The sequence below is a fragment of the Gorilla gorilla genome, chromosome 4 (assembly GCF_029281585.2).
Source record: "Gorilla gorilla gorilla isolate KB3781 chromosome 4, NHGRI_mGorGor1-v2.1_pri, whole genome shotgun sequence".
NCBI classification, from domain to species: Eukaryota; Metazoa; Chordata; class Mammalia; order Primates; family Hominidae; genus Gorilla; species Gorilla gorilla.
In genome coordinates this window covers 49,280,623-49,299,255 of record NC_073228.2, presented here as the reverse complement: position 1 = coordinate 49,299,255, position 18,633 = coordinate 49,280,623, and the positions used below count along the sequence as shown (strand labels likewise).

Here is an 18,633-nt window from a genome sequence, read left to right as displayed (position 1 = left end):
AATTGCTGTACCAAGGTCAGAATCGCCACCTCAGGCCTGAATATCAGCGTAAGATAGTGTCCAAAGCAGTCTTAAGAAGAGGTCCCATTACCCCACTCTTTCCGCCCTAATGGAGGTCTCCAGTTTAGGTAAATAAAAGGATTGTTGGGAGGTGGAGGGAAAGAACTACTATTTCCAACATGCATTGCGGAACGAAAGGCCTTGGCCACACTGTTCCTTGGAAACTGTAGTCTTATGAAGAGGAACATCCAATACCAAAGAGGGCACAATTCTCACGGAAATCCAGTGGATAGATTGGAGACCTCCGCGGGCTTATACATGTCAACAGTTATGGATTGGAGTGTTGTTATGTTCTCGTATCTTGAGAGCAGAGACTAGGCCAAAAAAAAAGATACCTACAACTCCTAGGAAGACTACGATTCCCATCCAGCCCCACGAGTCTCGGGCAAGTAGTCCTCTAAGGTCAGTGGCCTGCGGGGACGCAGTGGGCGCCTAATTTGCCTGGGGAAGGGGAAATCCGCTCTGGCCCACATCTGCGCACTCCTAGTTCCGCCCCTCAGCCTCAATGTTTGTTATTGTTGTTCGGGTTCAGGTTGCTTCTGCCCCGCCCCATCGACGCAATCTCCACCAATCAATGGTGTGGTCGTTTTGAGGGACAAGTGGTAAGAGCCAATCATCTTGGCGAAAACTGGGAGGAAACAGGGGACTAGTTACTGTCTTTATCCGCCATGTTAGATTCACCCCGCAGGGATAGCGGCAGAGCCGGCAGCGGACCGTCCTTGCATTGGCCTCCGGCAGGCGCCCCCCGGGGGCGGGAAGCTGGTAAGGAAGCAGCTGCGGTTACCTAGGGGTGGGGTCACGTCACGCTAAGAGGGTTTGGGGAAGTTCAAGGGAAGAATCCTGCAAAGAAGAGGGGCGACTTTTTCCGTGTTTCGGGACAGCTAGTCTTTTTAGTGACAGGATGAGAGAGCCCTTCATGTTCAGAGGGACCGAGTTGGCGAGAAGCGCCGGAGAGTTGGAGAGTCTGTGGGTCAGAACATCCGGCTTCTACTGATGGAAGGCCACGACTCCCCAGTGGAATGAGGGCCTAGGCAAAGAAAATGAGAGAGCCCTCGGGGTAGTGACACTGTCTTGGGAACATGGAGTGCTAGGAAACGAAAACTGGAAGACTAGGATGAACTCTGCAAGTAAAAAAAATGACACTACTTACACATCCTTCTCATCCCATCCTCGTTTTTTCGAGACCTTAAAGAGATCTCCTTGGTTAGGGACCTTCGGTTTTGGAAAGGCACTGTTTTTCCTTTTTGTCAAACACTCAGCTTTCAGGCCACACTTTTTTGAGACAGTCTTGCTTTCTCAAAGACCAACCCAGGCTGGGCTTGAACTCCTGAGCTCAAGCGATCCTCCTGCCTTGGCCTCCCAAAGTGCTGGGATTACAGGTATAAGCCACCGCTCCCGGCCTCAGGTCACACATTTTAAAGCCTGGATAACTTGGCTTGTAAAGGCCTCTGGTGGAGACAGTAATCAAAGCTCAGGTTGCCAGGTCTGTTTCACTAAAGGGATTTTGTTGAGGCTGAAAAAAAAATCGACGTGGAGGAAAAGCTAACTTGTGCCAAGCAAAGGTGAGTCAGTGGCATGGACTTACAATAATGCCAGTTATGAAAGCTGAAGGCCTAGGACCCAGCTATCTGACTCTACTGGCTGTAGACCTAAGGGGCAGATAGGGTTAACCATAGCTTTGGTGTTTACACACGTTTAAGATTAATGCTCCTGCTGAAAGAATTTTTTTACATGTCAGCCAAAGAGAGTTCCTTATGAAGACCTGGATATGGTCCAGCCAAGCTAGAATCTCCCACTTCCTGTTTTCTCTTAGTTGGCCCACCAGCTGGAGGAGCTCCAGAGTATCTAAATTTCCAATTGTGTAATTTGAGAAAAAGAGAGGAAGATTCATTTCCTTCACAAGTAGGGAAGTGTGTTTCTTGAAGTTGGAAAGTGATATTTCAGAATATCCACTTTTGGCGGACTGAGTCACTTCGTTTCCTTGATTTTTTGCCTAAGGTCCTGGGAAATTGACAAAGATTCTCAAATTTTAAGGACCCCAATAATTACATTTCATATGAATGAATACTAGATGTCAGCAGGATTGTTGTTAAGAGACTAATATTATTTTGGTGGTGAACTTGGTTCTTGGTAGAAACAAAGAATGGAGAAAATTGGGGGATAATTGTCTTAGGGTTTCAAAAAAGTGCCTTTAAATGACAGTCTTAATTGTAGTATTTTACAGGGCAGTGCATTACATTGTGGAAAACAGTACAGGTTTATGGTTCTAAAGACTGGTTTATTATTTATTTATTTATTTGAGACGGAGTCTTGCTCTGTCGCCCAGGCTGGAGTGCATTGGCGCGATCTTGGCTCACTGCAAGCTCCGCCTCCCAGGTTCACGCCATTCTCCTGCCTCAGCCTCCCGAGTAGCTGGAACTACAGGCGCCCACCACCACGCCTGGCTAAATTTTTTGTATTTTTAGTAGAGACGGGGTTTCACCGTGTTCGCCAGGATGGTCTCGATCTGCTGACCTCGTGATCCACCCACCTCGGCCTCCCAAAGTGCTGGGATTACAGGCGTGAGCCACCGCATCCGGCCCTATTATTTTTTAAAATGTTTAATTGAACTTAATTGTTTTAAGGAGACAGGGTCTGGCTTTGTTGCCCAGGCTGGTCTTGAACTCCTAGGCTCATGATCCTTCCGCCTCAGCCTCCCAAAGTGCTAAGATTACCAGCATCAGCCACCACACCCGTTCAGTTTTTTATTTTATTTTATTTTTGAGACAGAGTCTCGCTCTATCACCCAGGCGAGAGTGCAGTGGCATGATCTTGGCTCACTGCAACCTTGCCTCCCAGGTTCAAGCAATTCTCCTGCCTCAGCCTCCTGAGTAGCTGGGATTAAAGGCCTGCGCCACTACATGCAGCTAATTTTTGTATTTTTAGTAGAGACGAGGTTTCACCATGTTGGCTAGGCTGGTCTCAAACTCTGGACTCAAAACAATCTGCCTGCCTCTGCTTCCCAAAATGCTGGGATTACAGACATGAGCCACTGTGCCTGGCCTTTATTATAATATTTTTTGTATTTGAATGACATTTTGAAAGAACTTGCGTACACATTTTTAATTTGATCCTTATGGTAACACTGTGAGATAGTCAAAGCAGACGTATTAGACCTATTTTATAGGTTAAAGAACCGAAGCTCAAAAGCGAACTGACCTGCTCACAGTTTTATGTCTAGTAATGGGCCGGAGGTATGTCTGGAAGCTAAGTCTTCCCAGTTTGTGTGCTCCTCCGCCTCCCCTCTGCCCCCCACCCCCACCCCCGCAGACCACGCTGTAAATCCCTGGGACTTAATCTTGTTCCTCTCAACCTAAGCTATTTTTTCATATCTTGTTCCTCTCAACCTAAGCTATTTTTTCATAAAGTCATAAAAACCAGTTAAACGTAACCATTCATCAGTAAACAAAATCCTTAATTAAAAACATAATGATCAGAATAGAAATCTGATTAAGGAATTGTTAACTTGTTAGGCATGATAATGATATCTAGACTGTTTTTAAAAAATTCTTATCTTTTAGAGGTACATACTCAATTCTTAATGGATAAAAGCATAGATGTCTGTCAAAATAATTTAGTAGGGAAAAGGTATTGCTGTAAACCTTTGGTTACAGCAAATTGGTCCTGAGTTGATAATTATGAAAGAAGCTAGCTTATGGGTCCATGGGGATTCATTATATTCTCTCTACTTTTGTATAGATTTAAATTTTCCCATAAAAATATTTTAAAAAATAGTCCAGGCATGGTGGCTCACGCCTGTAATCCCAGCACTTTGGGAGGCCGAGGTGGGTGGAATCACGAGGTCAGGAGATGGAGACCATCCTGGCTATCACGGTGAAACCCCGTCTCTACTAAAAATACAAAAAAATTAGCCAGGCGTGGTGGCGGGCGCCTGTAGTCCCAGCTACTCGGGAGGCTGAGGTGAGAGAATCGCTTGAACCCAGAAGGTGGAGGTTGCAGTGAGCCAAGATTGTGCCACTGCACTTGAGCCTGGACGACAGAACAAGACTCTATCTCAAAATAAATAAATACAGTAATATAAAATAATTATATTATTATAGTTTGGTTAAAATATTAGTTGACTATGGTCAGTTCATTGTTGGGGCAGAAGTGGGAGATGCAGGGGTATATGTGAATGAGGATAGCCTTGAGTTGATTGTTGGTTTAACTAAGTGTTTATTACTCTCCACTTTTATATGTTTGAAATCCCCCATTTAAAAAATCAGTACAAGGCCAGGTGCGGTGGCTCACGCCTGTAATCCCAGCATTTTGGAAGGCCAAGGCAGACAGATCATGAGGTCAGGAGATCGAGACCATTTTGCCTAACACGGTGAAACCCCGTCCCTACCAAAAATACAAAAAAAAAAAAAAAAATTAGCCGGATGTGGTGGCGGGCACCTGTAGTCCCAGCTACTCGAGAGGCTGAGGCAGGAGAATGGCGTGAACCCAGGAGGTGGAGGTTGCAGTGAGCTGAGATCGTGCCACTGCACCCCAGCCTGGGGCGATAGAGCGAGACTCTGTCTCAAAAATAAATAAATAAAATAAAATAAAATAAAAAATCAGTAGATTGTGAAAAAACATAGTAACTTGGATGGAGGGCATTGAATGCTACCTCTGTGTAGTTTCTTGGCTAGTGTTTTGGCCTGTAAGTTCGTAAAACTGATAGAAAACCTAGGTTCTCAAGTTAGGACAACCCTCCTTCTGCAAGAAAAATGTAGAATGTCACTCTCAAGTCATACGAGAATACAAGTTCCCTGAGGGCAGAGACCTTATCTCTCTTATCCATGTTGGTATGTCCTGCTACTAGTAAGTATTTGTTTAGTTAACCAGTCATCATAAAGTACTGTAAGGATTTTACAAATGCTAGATGATTTCTGGGAATGTGGTCAAAATTTAAATACTTTCAGCATACTTCTGTTTCTAATGTGGAAGTTCCTAATAACTTCAAGAATAATTTTTGTGACTTAAGTACAAGTCTTTATGGCATGGTTTTAGCCTATTTTTCTTTCCTGAAACAATTCCTATTTAACAGTGATGGTAAGTTCCGTAAGAACAGGGACAGTGTTTCTTTTGTTCATTGCTGTGTCTCCCAAGCCCAGCCCATATTGGGTCCTCACAAGTATTTGCTGAGTGAACTTTTAGTGCAACTTATAGAACCCTTTCTAATGTGTTTTTCTCTCTCTCCCACCAACCTTCTCAACCCTAGCCTCACAGCATGGAACCACAGGTTACTCTAAATGTGACTTTTAAAAATGAAATTCAAAGCTTTCTGGTTTCTGATCCAGAAAATACAACTTGGGCTGATATCGAAGCTATGGTGAGTGTTACTTTATTTTGTTTCTCCTTGGTTTAAGCATGGTTATTTTTTCCAAAGGTAGCTATTTTTAGCAGTGTTGTTTCATAGCTGTGAAGTCTGTCATAGTTACCATTTCTGGGCCTTTTGGAAAATTGCTTTTGATAGGGTTTCAGTATTCATATATGAGATGTGCCCCAATAAAGGGAACCAACACATAAATTTCCTTTTGAACATTTTAGAAAGGGAAGGTAAAATTGTTTTTAGTGAGATAGGATTTAGAAAACCTATTAATTTTAGAAACAGTATGAGGAGTGAATTGGTGTGGGCTCCACCCAACCAGATCCCAAGGAAATGTTCTCTTGTGTGAGGATATGACTTGTGTTTTGCACAAGGATATAACTTGTGTTTTGCAAGAGCCTATCAATTGTTTTTATTGCTAGGTCAGAGGTTGAGTATCTCAAAGTTGAGCAGGAAAAACTTTCATACCTGCTTAGACAGCAGTTCACCTGTTCCGTTTTTTTGCTAAGGCTTTTCCTCCTCTTGGTTTGCCCTTTGTACTCTTCTGTTTTTGTTCAGTTTGCAGTGGTGAATGTTTTACTTCCTGTGTTGACTGTGTTTCTCTCTGAAACCCTTTGGTAAAAATCTATGTTTACCTGGTTATATCTGATGATAACTAAAAAGGGAAAGAAATGGTAGATCTTAAAAGATGATCTGAGGTAGTTGTCTGCCTTCCAGCAAATACCTGTTCATACTGTCCTATCAGTGACAGTGAGACCCGTCTCAAAAAAAAAAAAAAAGATTGGATTCAGAAAGAAGTTAGATCTTGTTTGCCAAAAGATGTGAAAATCACAGTTATCTTTCTTTTCCTAGTAGTTAAATGAGCTGACAGCTTGCCTTTTTTCTTCCTTGTAAATTTTAAATTGTAAAAGTATAATACATGCCCATTTTAAGAAGAGAAACCATCTCAAGCAGTTAATAGCCCTCCATTCTCCCTTCCCTCATCTGTTACTCCCACCTTCTTTGGGTAACCAATGTTAACAGCCCTGTATGTACTTTAAATTTTCCATGTTCATGCAGATATCATACTAGGATCATACTATAAACATTATTTGGCCGGGCACAGTGGCACACGCCTAGAATCCCAGCACTTTGGGAGGCCAAGATGGGTGGACTACTTCAGCTCAGGAGTTTGAGACCAGACTGGGCAACATGGTAAAACCCCATCTCTACCAAAAAAATACAAAAATTAGCTGGGCCTGGTAGCAGGCACCTGTGGTCCCAGCTACTCCGGAGGTTGAGGTGGGCGAATTGCTTGAGTGCTGGAGGTTGAGGCTGCAGTGAGCCAAGATCGAGCCACTATAATCCAGCCTGAGCGACAGAGTGAGACCCATCTCAAAAAAAAAAAAAAAAAGGATCTTTTTCGTTTTTTTTTTTTTCTTATCATGAAACTTCAGGAGATATCCATCTATACACATAACTTATACACTGTTCTACAGGATAAACTCTGTCCTATACAAATGTGAGATTAATGGGTCACAAAGCATTTTATTTGAAATTTTAATAGATTCTGCCAAATGCTTTGCAGAACAATTGTAGCAGCACACAGAAATACATGACAATGTCCTGAAGTTTTGACAACACTGGATGTTATGGCTTTAAAAAACATTTGCTGTTCCCTACCCCACACCCCACCCAAAACACACACACACACACACACACACACACACACACACACAATTTGGTATTCTGATGAGATGTCATCTCATTGCTTCAATTTGCATTGTTCTGACCACCAGAAAGTTTGAAAGTCTTCTGATGTATTTGTTAGGTGTTCTGATTTCCTCTTGTATGAATTTTATGTATATTTTTACCTGGGTTGTTAATTGTATCATTAGCAGTTTTGCTGATACTCTGGGTGTGTTGCAGATATTAACCCTTTGTTATGGGTTGTTAAGGTTGTTTGTTGTTTGTCTTTTGATTTTGTGGGTTTTTTTTACTTTGACTTCTGTGTACATTATAACCTGCCTTTAAATATGTATCTCTTTTGTAGGTAAAAGTTTCATTTGATCTGAATACTATTCAAATAAAATACCTGGATGAGGAAAATGAAGAGGTAAAATATATTATGGCACTTATTGCTAGGTGTTCAGAATAGGGATCTTATTTCTCCAGTGATATGGGCTTTAATAATTCAAAATAGTGTTTAGCTCATTTGTGTGGTGGTTTAAATATATTTGATAATTGAATATTCTAAGAAGACTTGCAGCATCTGAGATGGAGTTGAGAAATGGAGAAGCAACACTGAAGAATATCTCAGAGATAACTTTCACTTTAAAAAAAAAAAAAAGGAAACAGGGTCTCACTATGTTGCTCAGGCCAGTCTTGAACTCCTGGGCTCAAGCAGTCCTCCCACCTCAGCCTCCCAAAGTGCTGGGATTATAGGTGTGAGACACCCACCATGCCTGGCCTGGCCTGAGAGAACCTTTTTTTTGAGATGAAGCCTCACTCCATAACCTAGGCTGGAGTGCAGTTTTGCGATCTCTGCTCACTGCAACCTCCAGCTCCTGGGTTCAAGTGATTCTCCTGTCTCAGCCTTCTGAGTAGCTGGGATTACAGGTGCATACCACCACGCCTGGCTAATTTTTGTATTTTTAGTAGAGACGGTATTTCACCATGTTGGCCAAGCTGGTCTCGAACTCCTGGGCTCAAGCGATCAGCCCACCTCGGCCTCCCAAAGTGCTGGGATTACAGTTGTGAGCTACCACACCTGGCCAAGATAACTTTTAAAATTATATAGTGACCTTAAGTTCACATATAGCACAAGCTACCACTTAGTTTGTAATAATACAAATATAATGGCTAAGCTTTTTTTTTTTTTTTTTTTTTTAAAGAGGGTCTCACTGTGTTGCCCAGGCTGGTGTGCATTGGCATAGCTTGCTGCAACCTAGAGCTCCTGGGTTCAAGGAATCCTCCCATCTCAGCCTTCTGGGTAGCTAGGACATACCTCTCTGCGCCTGGCAAAATTTTTTAATTCTTTGGAGGGATGGAATCTCACTTTGTTGCTCAGGCTAATGGCTAAGCTTTATTGAGTGGTTACAGTGTGTCAGACTAGCCACAGTACCATGTATTGAGTACATTATTATCATCACTATTTTACTCATGAGGAAACTGAGGCACAGAGAGGTGAAAATAACTTGTCCAAATGCACAAAAACTTGGAAATAGTAAAGTAGCCGTTCAGTCCATACCCTCTGGCTATAGAACTCAAGCTCCTAACCGTTATATTGCACTGCCTTTTAATGTATCTGAAATAAAGGAGGGCACAGTAGATAAGCAATAAAATTTCTTAAGTGTTATTCATGACTAGCAAGTGATACGGAAAAGCTGAATGCTTGGCCTGAGTTTTTGTCTGTCCTATGGGGCTGGTCCTAGTAACAGAAATGCTCAACTGATGAGACACTTATAATTCACTGTTGCTTTTTTTCCTTTTATAGGTATCCATCAACAGTCAAGGTGAGTCCCTAAGAGAGTCTGTTCAGCCTTATTTAAAAACCTTAATCTGCTCATTGAGGCATTTCTATTTATACTCAAACCTTATTGCAGTATTAATTTTAGAATGACATTGCACTGATGGACATTAGTTACCTAGGGGATTTTATTGTATAGCAGTTTTTTATATATAGGATGATGCCTTTGAATGGACCCTAAGGACAGCTTTAATGGGAGGTTCTCATATTTAAGATGCCAGTCCTCTGAAATTAATATGCCTCCCAGTTCAACACATATAAGTATTCCCATGGTGTTGCATTTGTTTCTGACTTGGTATATATGTTAATATCAACTTATAAAACAAGTGGTATTCCAAAAGTTTATTTATCAGATGTTCAGAGCTTGGAGTGCATTTTCCCATAGGAACCATGTTATAGTTGAAGATTAGTTTCCCACGATAGCCCCTAAAATCTTAATTTAATCAGGCGAAATGATAGTATTAACATTGAACTCTCTTGAGTCCTGAGCATCACAGTGCGTAAATGTGAGGGACCTGGGTTGAGATTTTGTAACTGGAAGATTCCCAGTAGTGATGAAGGAGGGATTTAAGGGGAAGAACTGATCTACAGTAGATGCTGTTTGCAACAAAAAGGGAGTTTGTCAGCAAAAAGATAGTTGCTGTTCATATATAATAAGCTAAGAATTCTTTAAAGTCAGGATTAGCTGTACATTTAACAAATTTTTATTGTATATATTGAAGGTGCACAACATGATGTTATGAAATACATATACAGTAATGCATCGCTTAATGACAGGGATTTGTACTGAGAAATGCATCAATTAGGTGATTTTGTCATTATATGGACATCATAGAGTGTACTTACACAAACCTAGATGGTATAGCCTAGTACACACCTAGGATATATGGTATAACCTATTGCTCATAGGCTGCGAACCTGTAGAGCATGTTACTGTGCTGAATACTATAGACAGTTGAAACACAATGGTATTTGCATATCTAAACATAGAAAAGGTACAGTAAAAATGTGGCATTATAATCTTATGGGATCACCATCATACACATGGTTGACCAAAATGTTATGTGGCAATGGTTACTGTAGTGAAGCAAATTAACATATCTATCATCTCATTATAGTGGCCTGTGGTGCCCTGAGCCCTCCCCAGAAACCAGCCATAATCTACTCATTTAGCAAAAATCATGAATATAATTTACGATTATTTAACTATAATATGTTCCTCATGTTGTACAGTCCATCTTTAGGATTGGCTATCCTTAATCTTATGGAATCTTTGGTTCTTGAATGAATGAATGGATGTGTACAAAATAAAAATAATTTTAAAATAATAGAATCTTTTGGGGTGTGTGAAGAAGTATCATGGTGTATATTTTTTGTCCTTTTAGGAGAATATGAAGAAGCGCTTAAGGTAATGATTATTTAATCTCATTTTTAAATAATTTTAAAAATATTATTATGGGTTGGTTTTTTTTCTTTTTTTGAGATGAGGTTGTGCTCTGTCATCCAGGCTGGTGTGCAGTGGCACAATCTGGGGTTGCTGCAGTCTTCACCTCCCAGGCTTAAGTGATCCTCCCATCTCAGCCTCCCGAGTAGCTGGAACTACAGAAACACGTCACCACACCCGGCTAACTTTTTATATTTTTCTTAGAGACAGGGTTTCACCATGTTTCCCAGGCTGGTCTGGAACTCTTGGGCTCAAGCAATCTGCTGGCCTTGGCCTCCCAAGTGCTGGGATTATAGGCATGAGCCACTGCATCTGGCCTAAAATATTTATTGACTGAAACTCAAACCTGAATTCCATTAGTTATGGGGAGAGACTAGTAAGTATAAACACAGTGAAACCTATTTATAGGGAGACTGATGAATGGGCACAACACTCAGCAAAAGGCAATTCATAATAAAAAGGTCCTTCTCAGTTATAGTCCCATCTCTTTGCTGGTCTTTGTGCTACTGTTCTAGTGTTTAAAAATACAAATAACTGGCCGGGCGTGGTGGCTCACGCCTGTAATCCCAGCACTTTGGGAGGCCGAGGTGGGTGGATCACGAGGTCAGGAGATCAAGACCATCCTGGCTAACATGGTGAAACCCTGGCTCTACTAAAAATACAAAATAGCCGGGCGTGGTGGCGGGTGCCTATAGTCCCAGCTACTTGGGAGGCTGAGGCAGGAGAATGGCGTGAACGCCAGAGGTGGAGCTTGCAGTGAGCCGAGATCGTGCCACTGCACTCCAGCCTGGGCAACAGTGAGACTCTGTCTCAAAACAAAAAAAACAAACAAACCAAAAAAACAAATATTTTGGCCGGGTGCAGTGGCTCATGCCTGTAATCCCAGCACTTTGGGAGACTGAGGCAGGCGGATCACCTGAGGTCAGCAGTTCAAGACCAGCCTGACCATGATGGTGAAACCTCATCTCTACTAAATACAAAAAATTAGCCAGGTGTGGTGGTGCATGCCTATAATCCCAGCTACTTGGGAGGCCAAGGCAGGAGAATCATTTGAACCTGGGAGGCAGAGGTTACAGTGAGCTGAGATCACGCCATTGCACTCCAGCCTGGGCAACAAGAGGGAAACTCCATCTCAAAGACAAAAAAAAAAACAAAAAACTCTTGATGCCCCTTTTTTTTTTTTCCTAAAGAGGCTGGGTCTTGCTATGTTACCCAGGCCAGCCTTGAACTGCTGGGCTCAAGTGATCCTGCTGCCTCAGCCTCCCGAGTAGCTGGGACTATGGGTGTGCACCACCATGCCTGGTCTAGAACTATGTTTTCTGGTTCACATTTTTCACCTCTTTCCCTCACTCTGTTCTCTCCTTTTTTTTTTTTTTTTTTTTGAGACGGAGTCTCACTCTGTCGCTCAGGCTGGAGTGCGGTGGCGCAATCTTGGCTCACTGCAACCTCCACCTCTGGGGTTCAAGTGAGTCTCATGCCTCAGTTTCCCAAGTAGCTGGGATTACAGGTGTGCGCCACCACACCCAGCTAATTTATTTTGTAGTTTTTAGTAGAGACAGGGTTTCGCCTTGTTGGCCAGGCTGGTCTCAAACTCCTTACCTCAAGTGATCCGCCTGCCTTGGCCTGCCAAGGTGCTGGGATTACAGGCATGAGCCACTGTGCACAGCCTATGTCACTCTGTTCTCTATAGCCCATACAATCTTATGTTTAAGGCAGAGATGACAGCCACTTTTTGGACATGGAATGCTTTTTTTTTGTTTTTAGTTTCTGATTTTTAAAAATTTGTATGTTTAAATATAAAAATGTGTATAAAATGTGATGTTTTGAAATATGTATACGTTGTGAAATGATTACCACAGTCAAGTTAATTAACACATCCATCACCTCAGATGTAGTTACCCATTGAATGCTTTTTTTCTTTTTTTTTTGCGATGGAGTCTCGCCCTGTTGCTCATGCTGGAGTACAGTGGTGCGATCTTGGCTGCCAGCAGCCTACACCTCCCAGGTTCAAGTGATGTTCCTGCTTCAGCCTTCCTAATAGCTGGGATTACAGGCGTATGCCACCACGCCCAGCTAATTTTTGTGTTTTTAGTAGAGACGGCATTTCACCATGTTGGCCAGGCTCATCTCGAACTCCTGACCTCCGGTGATCCTCTTGCCTTGGCCTCCCAAAGTGCTGGGATTACAGGCGTGAGCCACTGCGCCTGGCGTCTTTTTTTTTTTTTGAGACAGGGTTTTACCATGTTGCCCAGGCTAGTCTTGAACTTCTAGGCTCAAGCAACCCACCCACCTCAGCCTCCCAAAGTGCTAGGATTAGAGGTGTGAGCCATCACGCCCGGCCTCTTTTTTTCTTTGACATGTGTGTCATTCCTTTTGTTGTTGTTTTTTGAGATGGAGTCTTGCTCTGTTGCCAGGCTGGAGTGCAGTGGCGCGACCTTGGCTCACTGTAACCTCCACCTCCCGGGTTCAAGCAGTTCTCCTGCCTCAGCCTCCCGAGTAGCTGGGACTATGGGCATGCGCCACCACACCCAGCTAATTTTTGTATTTTTAGTAGAGACGGGGTTTCACCATGTTGTCCAGGGTGGTCTCAATCTCTTGACCTCGTGATCCACCTGCCTCAGCCTCCCAAAGTGCTGGGATTACAGGCATGAGCCACTGCGCCCAGCGACACGTGTGTCATTCTGTCATAGAGGCTGGAGCACAGTGGTGCAATTATGGCTTACTGCCCCCTCAACGTCCCAGGCTCAAGCAGTTCTCCCACTTCAGCCTCCTGAGTAGTTGGGACCACAGGTGTGCATCACCACACCTAGCTGTTTTGTTTGTTTTTGAGTCTTGCTCTGTCACCCAGACTGGAGTGCAGTGGTACAATCTCAGCTCACTGCAGCCTCCGCCTCCTGGATTCAAGCAATTCTCATACCTCAGCCACACTAACAGCTGGGATTACAGGCATGTGCCACCACACCCAACTGTTTTTTGTATTTTTAGTAGAAATAGGGCTTCGCTATGTTGGCCAGGCTAGTCTTAATCTCCTAGCCTCAAGTGATCTGCCTGCCTCAGCCTCCCAAAGTGCTTGTATAACAGGTGTGAGCCACTGTACCCAGCTACCACACCTGGCTAGTTATTTTTATTTTTAAAAAGTTTTTTTTCACTGACAGCACTTGTTAAAAAAAATCACTTCGATATATTTTTTTGAGACGGGATCTCACTGTCACCCAGGCTGGAGTGCAGTGGTATGATCACAGCTCACATAGCTGGAGTGCAGTGGTGTGATTGCAGCCTTGACTTCCTGGGCTCAAGTGGTCTTCCTACCTCAGGCTCCTGTGTAGCTGGGACTACAGGAAAATACCACCATGCTCCGATGATTTTTAAACTTTTTTTTTTTTTTTTTTAATAGAGACAGGGCCTTGCTGTGTTGCCCAGGTTTGTCTTGAACTCCTGGGCCCAAGTTATCTGCCTCAGCCTCCCAAAGTGCTCGGATTACAGGCATGACCCACCTCTCATCGCCCCAAAATACTATTCTTTTTTTTTTTTTTTTGAGACAGAGTCTCACTTTGTTGCCCAAGCTAGAGTGCAGTAGCGCCATCTCAGCTCATTGCAACCTCCGCCTCCTGGGTTCAAGCAATTCTCCTGTCTCAGCCTCCTGAGTAGCTGGGATTACAGGTGCATGCCACCATGCCCAGCTAATTTTTGCATTTTTAGTAGAGATGGGGTTTCACCATGTTGGACAGGCTGGTCTCGAACTCCTGACCTCAGGTGATCTGCTCAGCTCAGACTCCCAAAATGCTGGGATTACAGGCATGAGCCACCGCGCCTGGCCCCAAAATACTATTTTTATTGGAAAAGTAAATGCTTAATTATAGGACATATCTTTAAGTTTCTTGAGTTTTGTTAGTCTAGAATTAACCTTTTTGGAAACCTGAGTTAAGATTCCATAGAGAGAGTCTTGTATAAAAACCAATTAGACCGGGCGCAGTGGCTCACACCTGTAATCCCAGCACTTTGGGAGGCTGAGGCGGCAGATCACGAGGTCAAGAGATTGAGACCATCTTGGCTAACATAGTGAAACCCCATCTCTACTAAAAATACAAAAATTAGCTGGGTGTGGTGGCGTGCGCCTATAGTCCCAGCTACTCGGGAGGCTGAGGCAGGAGAATCGCTTGAACCCGGGAGGTGGAGTTTGCAGTGAGCTGAGATTGCATCACTGCACTCTAGCCTGGTGACAGAGCGAGACTCCACCTCAAAAAAAAGAGAAAAAAAAAAAACCAGAAAAATAGTAACCCAGTTAAGGAAAATCTTACCTAATTTGCCATCTTAAAACCTACTTTTATGGGTTTTTTTGTTTTTGTGGAATAAAGCAACACAATACTTTTGTGGTTTTAATAACAAAACCAAGTTCATGACCGGCCTGGGTAATATATGACAAAAAATTTTTTAAATTAGCCAACAGGCATAGTGACCCAAACCTATGATACTAGCACTTTGGAAAGCCAAGGTGGGCGGAGCGTGGGAGTTCGAGACTAGCCTGGGCAACATCATGAAATTCCACCTCTACAAAAATACAAAAGTTAGCCAGGTATGGTGGTGCGCACCTGTAGTCCCAGTTACTCAGGAGGCTGAGGTGGGAGGATAGTTTGAACTCAGGTGTCCAAGACCAGTCTGGGCAACACAGTGAGACTCCTGTCTCCAAACTAAAACAAAAACCTTAGCCAGGTGTGGTGGCGTGCACCTGTAATCCCAGCTACCCGGGAGGCTGAGGTGGGAAGATTGCTTGAGCCCAAGAGACAGGCTGCAGTGAGCCATGCACTGCATTCCAACATGGGTGACAGAGCAAATTGCCATCTCAAAAAAATAAAAATAAATTTCTAGGCTGGGCACGGTGGCTCATGCCTGTAATCTCAGCACTTTGGGAGGGCGAGGTGGGTGGATCACCTGAGGTCGGGAGTTCGAGACCAGCCTAGCCAACATAGTGAAACCCCATCTCTACTACAAATACAAAAATTAGCTGGGTGTGGTGGTTGGCACCTGTATGTAATCCCAGCTACTTGGGAGGCTTAGGCAGGAGAATTGTTTGAACCCAGGAGGCGGAGGTTGCAGTGAGCCAAGACCGTGCCATTGCACTCCAGCCTGGGCAACAAGAGCAAAACTCCGTCTCAAAAATAAATAAATAAATAAATAAATAAATAAATTTCTAGTTAACATTCTTACCAAAGAAATAGCAAGTTGAGTGTAAACATTACATTTGTTGTTGGATTTAATAAAGCAAACACAAATCCTAGTATTTTCTAGCATAACTTACCACACTCTTCTGTTTTGATGTCTTTGAAATGTTATTTAGGAGAAGATAATCACATCGCATGTTTTTGTTTCATAATGTATGCTCTTAGATGGCAGTTAAACAGGGAAACCAACTGCAGATGCAAGTCCACGAAGGGCACCATGTCGTTGATGAAGCCCCACCCCCAGTTGTAGGAGCAAAACGACTAGCTGCCAGGGCAGGGAAGAAGCCACTTGCACATTACTCTTCACTGGTGAGAGTCTTGGGATCAGACATGAAGACCCCAGAGGATCCTGCAGTGCAGGTATGAAGGGTATGGCCCAGTCTATCCAATATCGTTTCTTTTTTCTTTTTTAAATAAAGCTGAACAGGTTTCTTTATTTTATTTTTTTATTATACTTTAAGTTCTGAGATACATGTACAGAATGTACAGGTTTGTTATATAGGTATACACGAGCCATGGTGGTTTGCTGCACCCATCAACCTATCATCTACCTTAGGTATTTCTCCTAATGCTATCCCTCCCCTATCACCCCACCCCCCGACAGGCCCCCGTGTGTGATGTACCCCTCCCTGTGTCCATGTGTTCTCATTGTTCAACTCCCACATATCAGTGAGAACATGCTGTGTTTGGTTTTCCGTTCCTGAGTTAGTTTGCTAAGAATGATGGTTTCCAGCTTCATCCATGTCCCTGCAAAAGACATGAACTCATCCTTTTTTATGGCTGCGTAGTATTCCATGGTGTACATGTGCCACATTTTCTTTATCCAGTCTATCATTGATAGGCATTTGGGTTGGTTCCAAGTCTTTGCTATCGTGAATAGTGCTGCAATAAACATACGTTTGCATGTGTCTTTATAGCAGAATGATTTATAACCCTTTGGGTATATACCCAGTAATGGGATTGCTCGGTCAAATGGTATTTCTGGTTCTAGATCCCTGAGGAATCGCCACACTGTCTTCAACAATGGTTGAACTAATTTACACTCCCACCAACAGTGTAAAAGCATTCTATTTCTCCACATCCTCTCCAACATCTATTATTTCTTTTTTTTTGAAACGGAGTCTCGCTCTGTTGCCCAGGCTGGAGTGCAGTGGCACGATCTCGGCTTATTGCAAGCTCTGCCTCCCGGGTTAACACCATTCTCCTGCCTCAGCCTCCTGAGTAGCTAGGACTATAGGCACCTGCCACTACGCCCAGCTAATTTTTTTTATTTTTAGTAGAGACAGGGTTTCACCGTGTTAGCCAGGATGGTCTCGATCTCCTGACCTCGTGATCCACCCGCCTTGGCCTCCCAAAGTGCTGGGATTACAGGCGTGAGCCACCGCACCCGGCCTCCAACATCTATTATTTCCTGACCTTTTTTTTTTTTTTTTTGAGACAGAGTCTTGCACCTTCGCCCTGGCTGGAGTACAGTGGCGCGATCTTGGCTCACTGCAACCTCTGCCTCCCAGGTTCACGTGATTCTCCTGCCTCAGCCTCCCAAGTAGCTGGGATTACAGGCACACACCACCACACCTGGCTAATTTTTTGTATTTTTAGCAGTGACAGGGTTTCAGTATGTTGGTGAGACTGGTCTGGAACTCCTGACCTTGTGATCCGCCCACCTCAGCCTCCCAAAGTGCTGGGAGTACAGGCGTGAGCCACCATGCCCAGCCCTGTTTCCTGACTTTTTAATGATTGCCATTCTAACTGGTGTGAGATGGTATCTCATTGTGGTTTTGATTTGCATTTCTCTTTTTTTTTTTTTTTTTTTGAGATGGAGTCTCACTCTGTTGCCCAGGCTGGAGTGCAGTGGTGCAATCCCGGCTCACTGCAAGCTCTGTCTTCCGGGTTCGTGCCATTCTCCTGCCTCAGCCTCTCAAGTAGCTGGGATTACAGGCGCCCACTACCACACCCAGCTATTTTTTTGTATTTTTAGTAGAGATGGGGTTTCAACATGTTAGCCAGAATGGTCTTGATCTCCTGACCTCGTGATCCACCCGCCTCAGCCTCCCAAAGTGCTGGGATTACAGGCGTGAGCCACTGCGCCCGGCCTGATTTGCATTTCTCTAATGACCAGTGATGATGAGCTTTTTTTCATAGGTTTGTTGGCCGAATAAATATCTTCTTTTGAGAAGTGTCTGTTCATATCCTTTACCCACTTTTTGATGGGGTTGTTTTTTTCTTGTAAATTTGTTTAAGTTCCTTATAGATTCTGGATATTAGCCCTTTGTCAGATGGATAGATTGCAAAAGTTTTCTCTCATTGTGTAGGTTGCCCGTTCACTCTGATGATAGTTTCTTTTGCTGTGCAGAAGCTCTTTAGTTTAATTAGATCCCATTGTCAATTTTGGCTTTTGTTGCCATTGCTTTTGGTGTTTTAATCATGAAGTCTTTGCCCCTGCCTGTGTCCTAAATGGTATTGCCTAGGTTTTCTTCTAGGGTTTTTATGGTTTTAGATCTTATGTTTAAGTCTTTAATCCACCTTGAGTTAATTTTTGTATAAGGTGTAAGGAAGGGGTCCAGTTTCAGTTTTCTGCATATGGCTAGCCAGTTTTCCCAGCACCGTTTATTAAATAGGGAATCCTTTCCTCATTGCCTGTTTCAGTCTATCCAATTTCTAGATTTATTTCTCATTGTCTTTGTTGTAAGATTTGCACATTTATCAGAGATTTGGGAATTAGTGTGCTCCTCTCTCTGACTTTTGAAACTGGTAATAGTTTACTTCTGTAGAAGGGGAGCAGGCTAGAGACTTTGTTTTCCTTTAGTACGCCTTCATACTGTGACTTTTTAAAAAATTATATACTTGTATGATTTCACAAAAGAAACCTCAAAATAATACACTCCAGGAAAAGTATTTTAAATATAAAAAGTAACCTCTAACATCTCGGCTTGTGTTTTCTCCCAGTCATTTCCACTTGTTCCATGTGACACAGACCAGCCTCAAGACAAGCCCCCAGACTGGTTCACAAGCTACCTGGAGACGGTGAGTGTTCTCTCTCGCTTGGGTT

The 18,633-nt window shown here is 43.2% G+C and overlaps 1 protein-coding gene across 6 annotated transcripts in view; it reads left to right on the top strand.

Moving 5' to 3' along the window:
* The first annotated feature begins 314 nt into the window (after positions 1–314).
* NBR1 (NBR1 autophagy cargo receptor) overlaps positions 315–18,633 on the top strand; it is a 40,574-nt gene continuing 22,255 nt past the window's right edge. For 2 of the 6 annotated variants that reach the window (XM_019026714.4, XM_055388056.2), the window contains exons 1-7: positions 677–822; positions 5,306–5,416; positions 7,446–7,508; positions 8,889–8,907; positions 10,307–10,329; positions 15,750–15,944; positions 18,531–18,608. In XM_019026714.4, the coding sequence (XP_018882259.1) occupies positions 5,315–5,416; positions 7,446–7,508; positions 8,889–8,907; positions 10,307–10,329; positions 15,750–15,944; positions 18,531–18,608 (480 nt within the window). In that variant the 5' untranslated portion in view covers positions 677–822; positions 5,306–5,314. Of the gene's footprint in view, positions 463–676; positions 823–1,541; positions 1,623–5,305; positions 5,417–6,472; positions 6,608–7,445; positions 7,509–8,888; positions 8,908–10,306; positions 10,330–15,749; positions 15,945–18,530; positions 18,609–18,633 lie in introns of those variants that run through there. The other 4 variants (XM_019026712.4, XM_055388054.2, XM_055388053.2 and 1 more) reach the window with 4 other exon arrangements.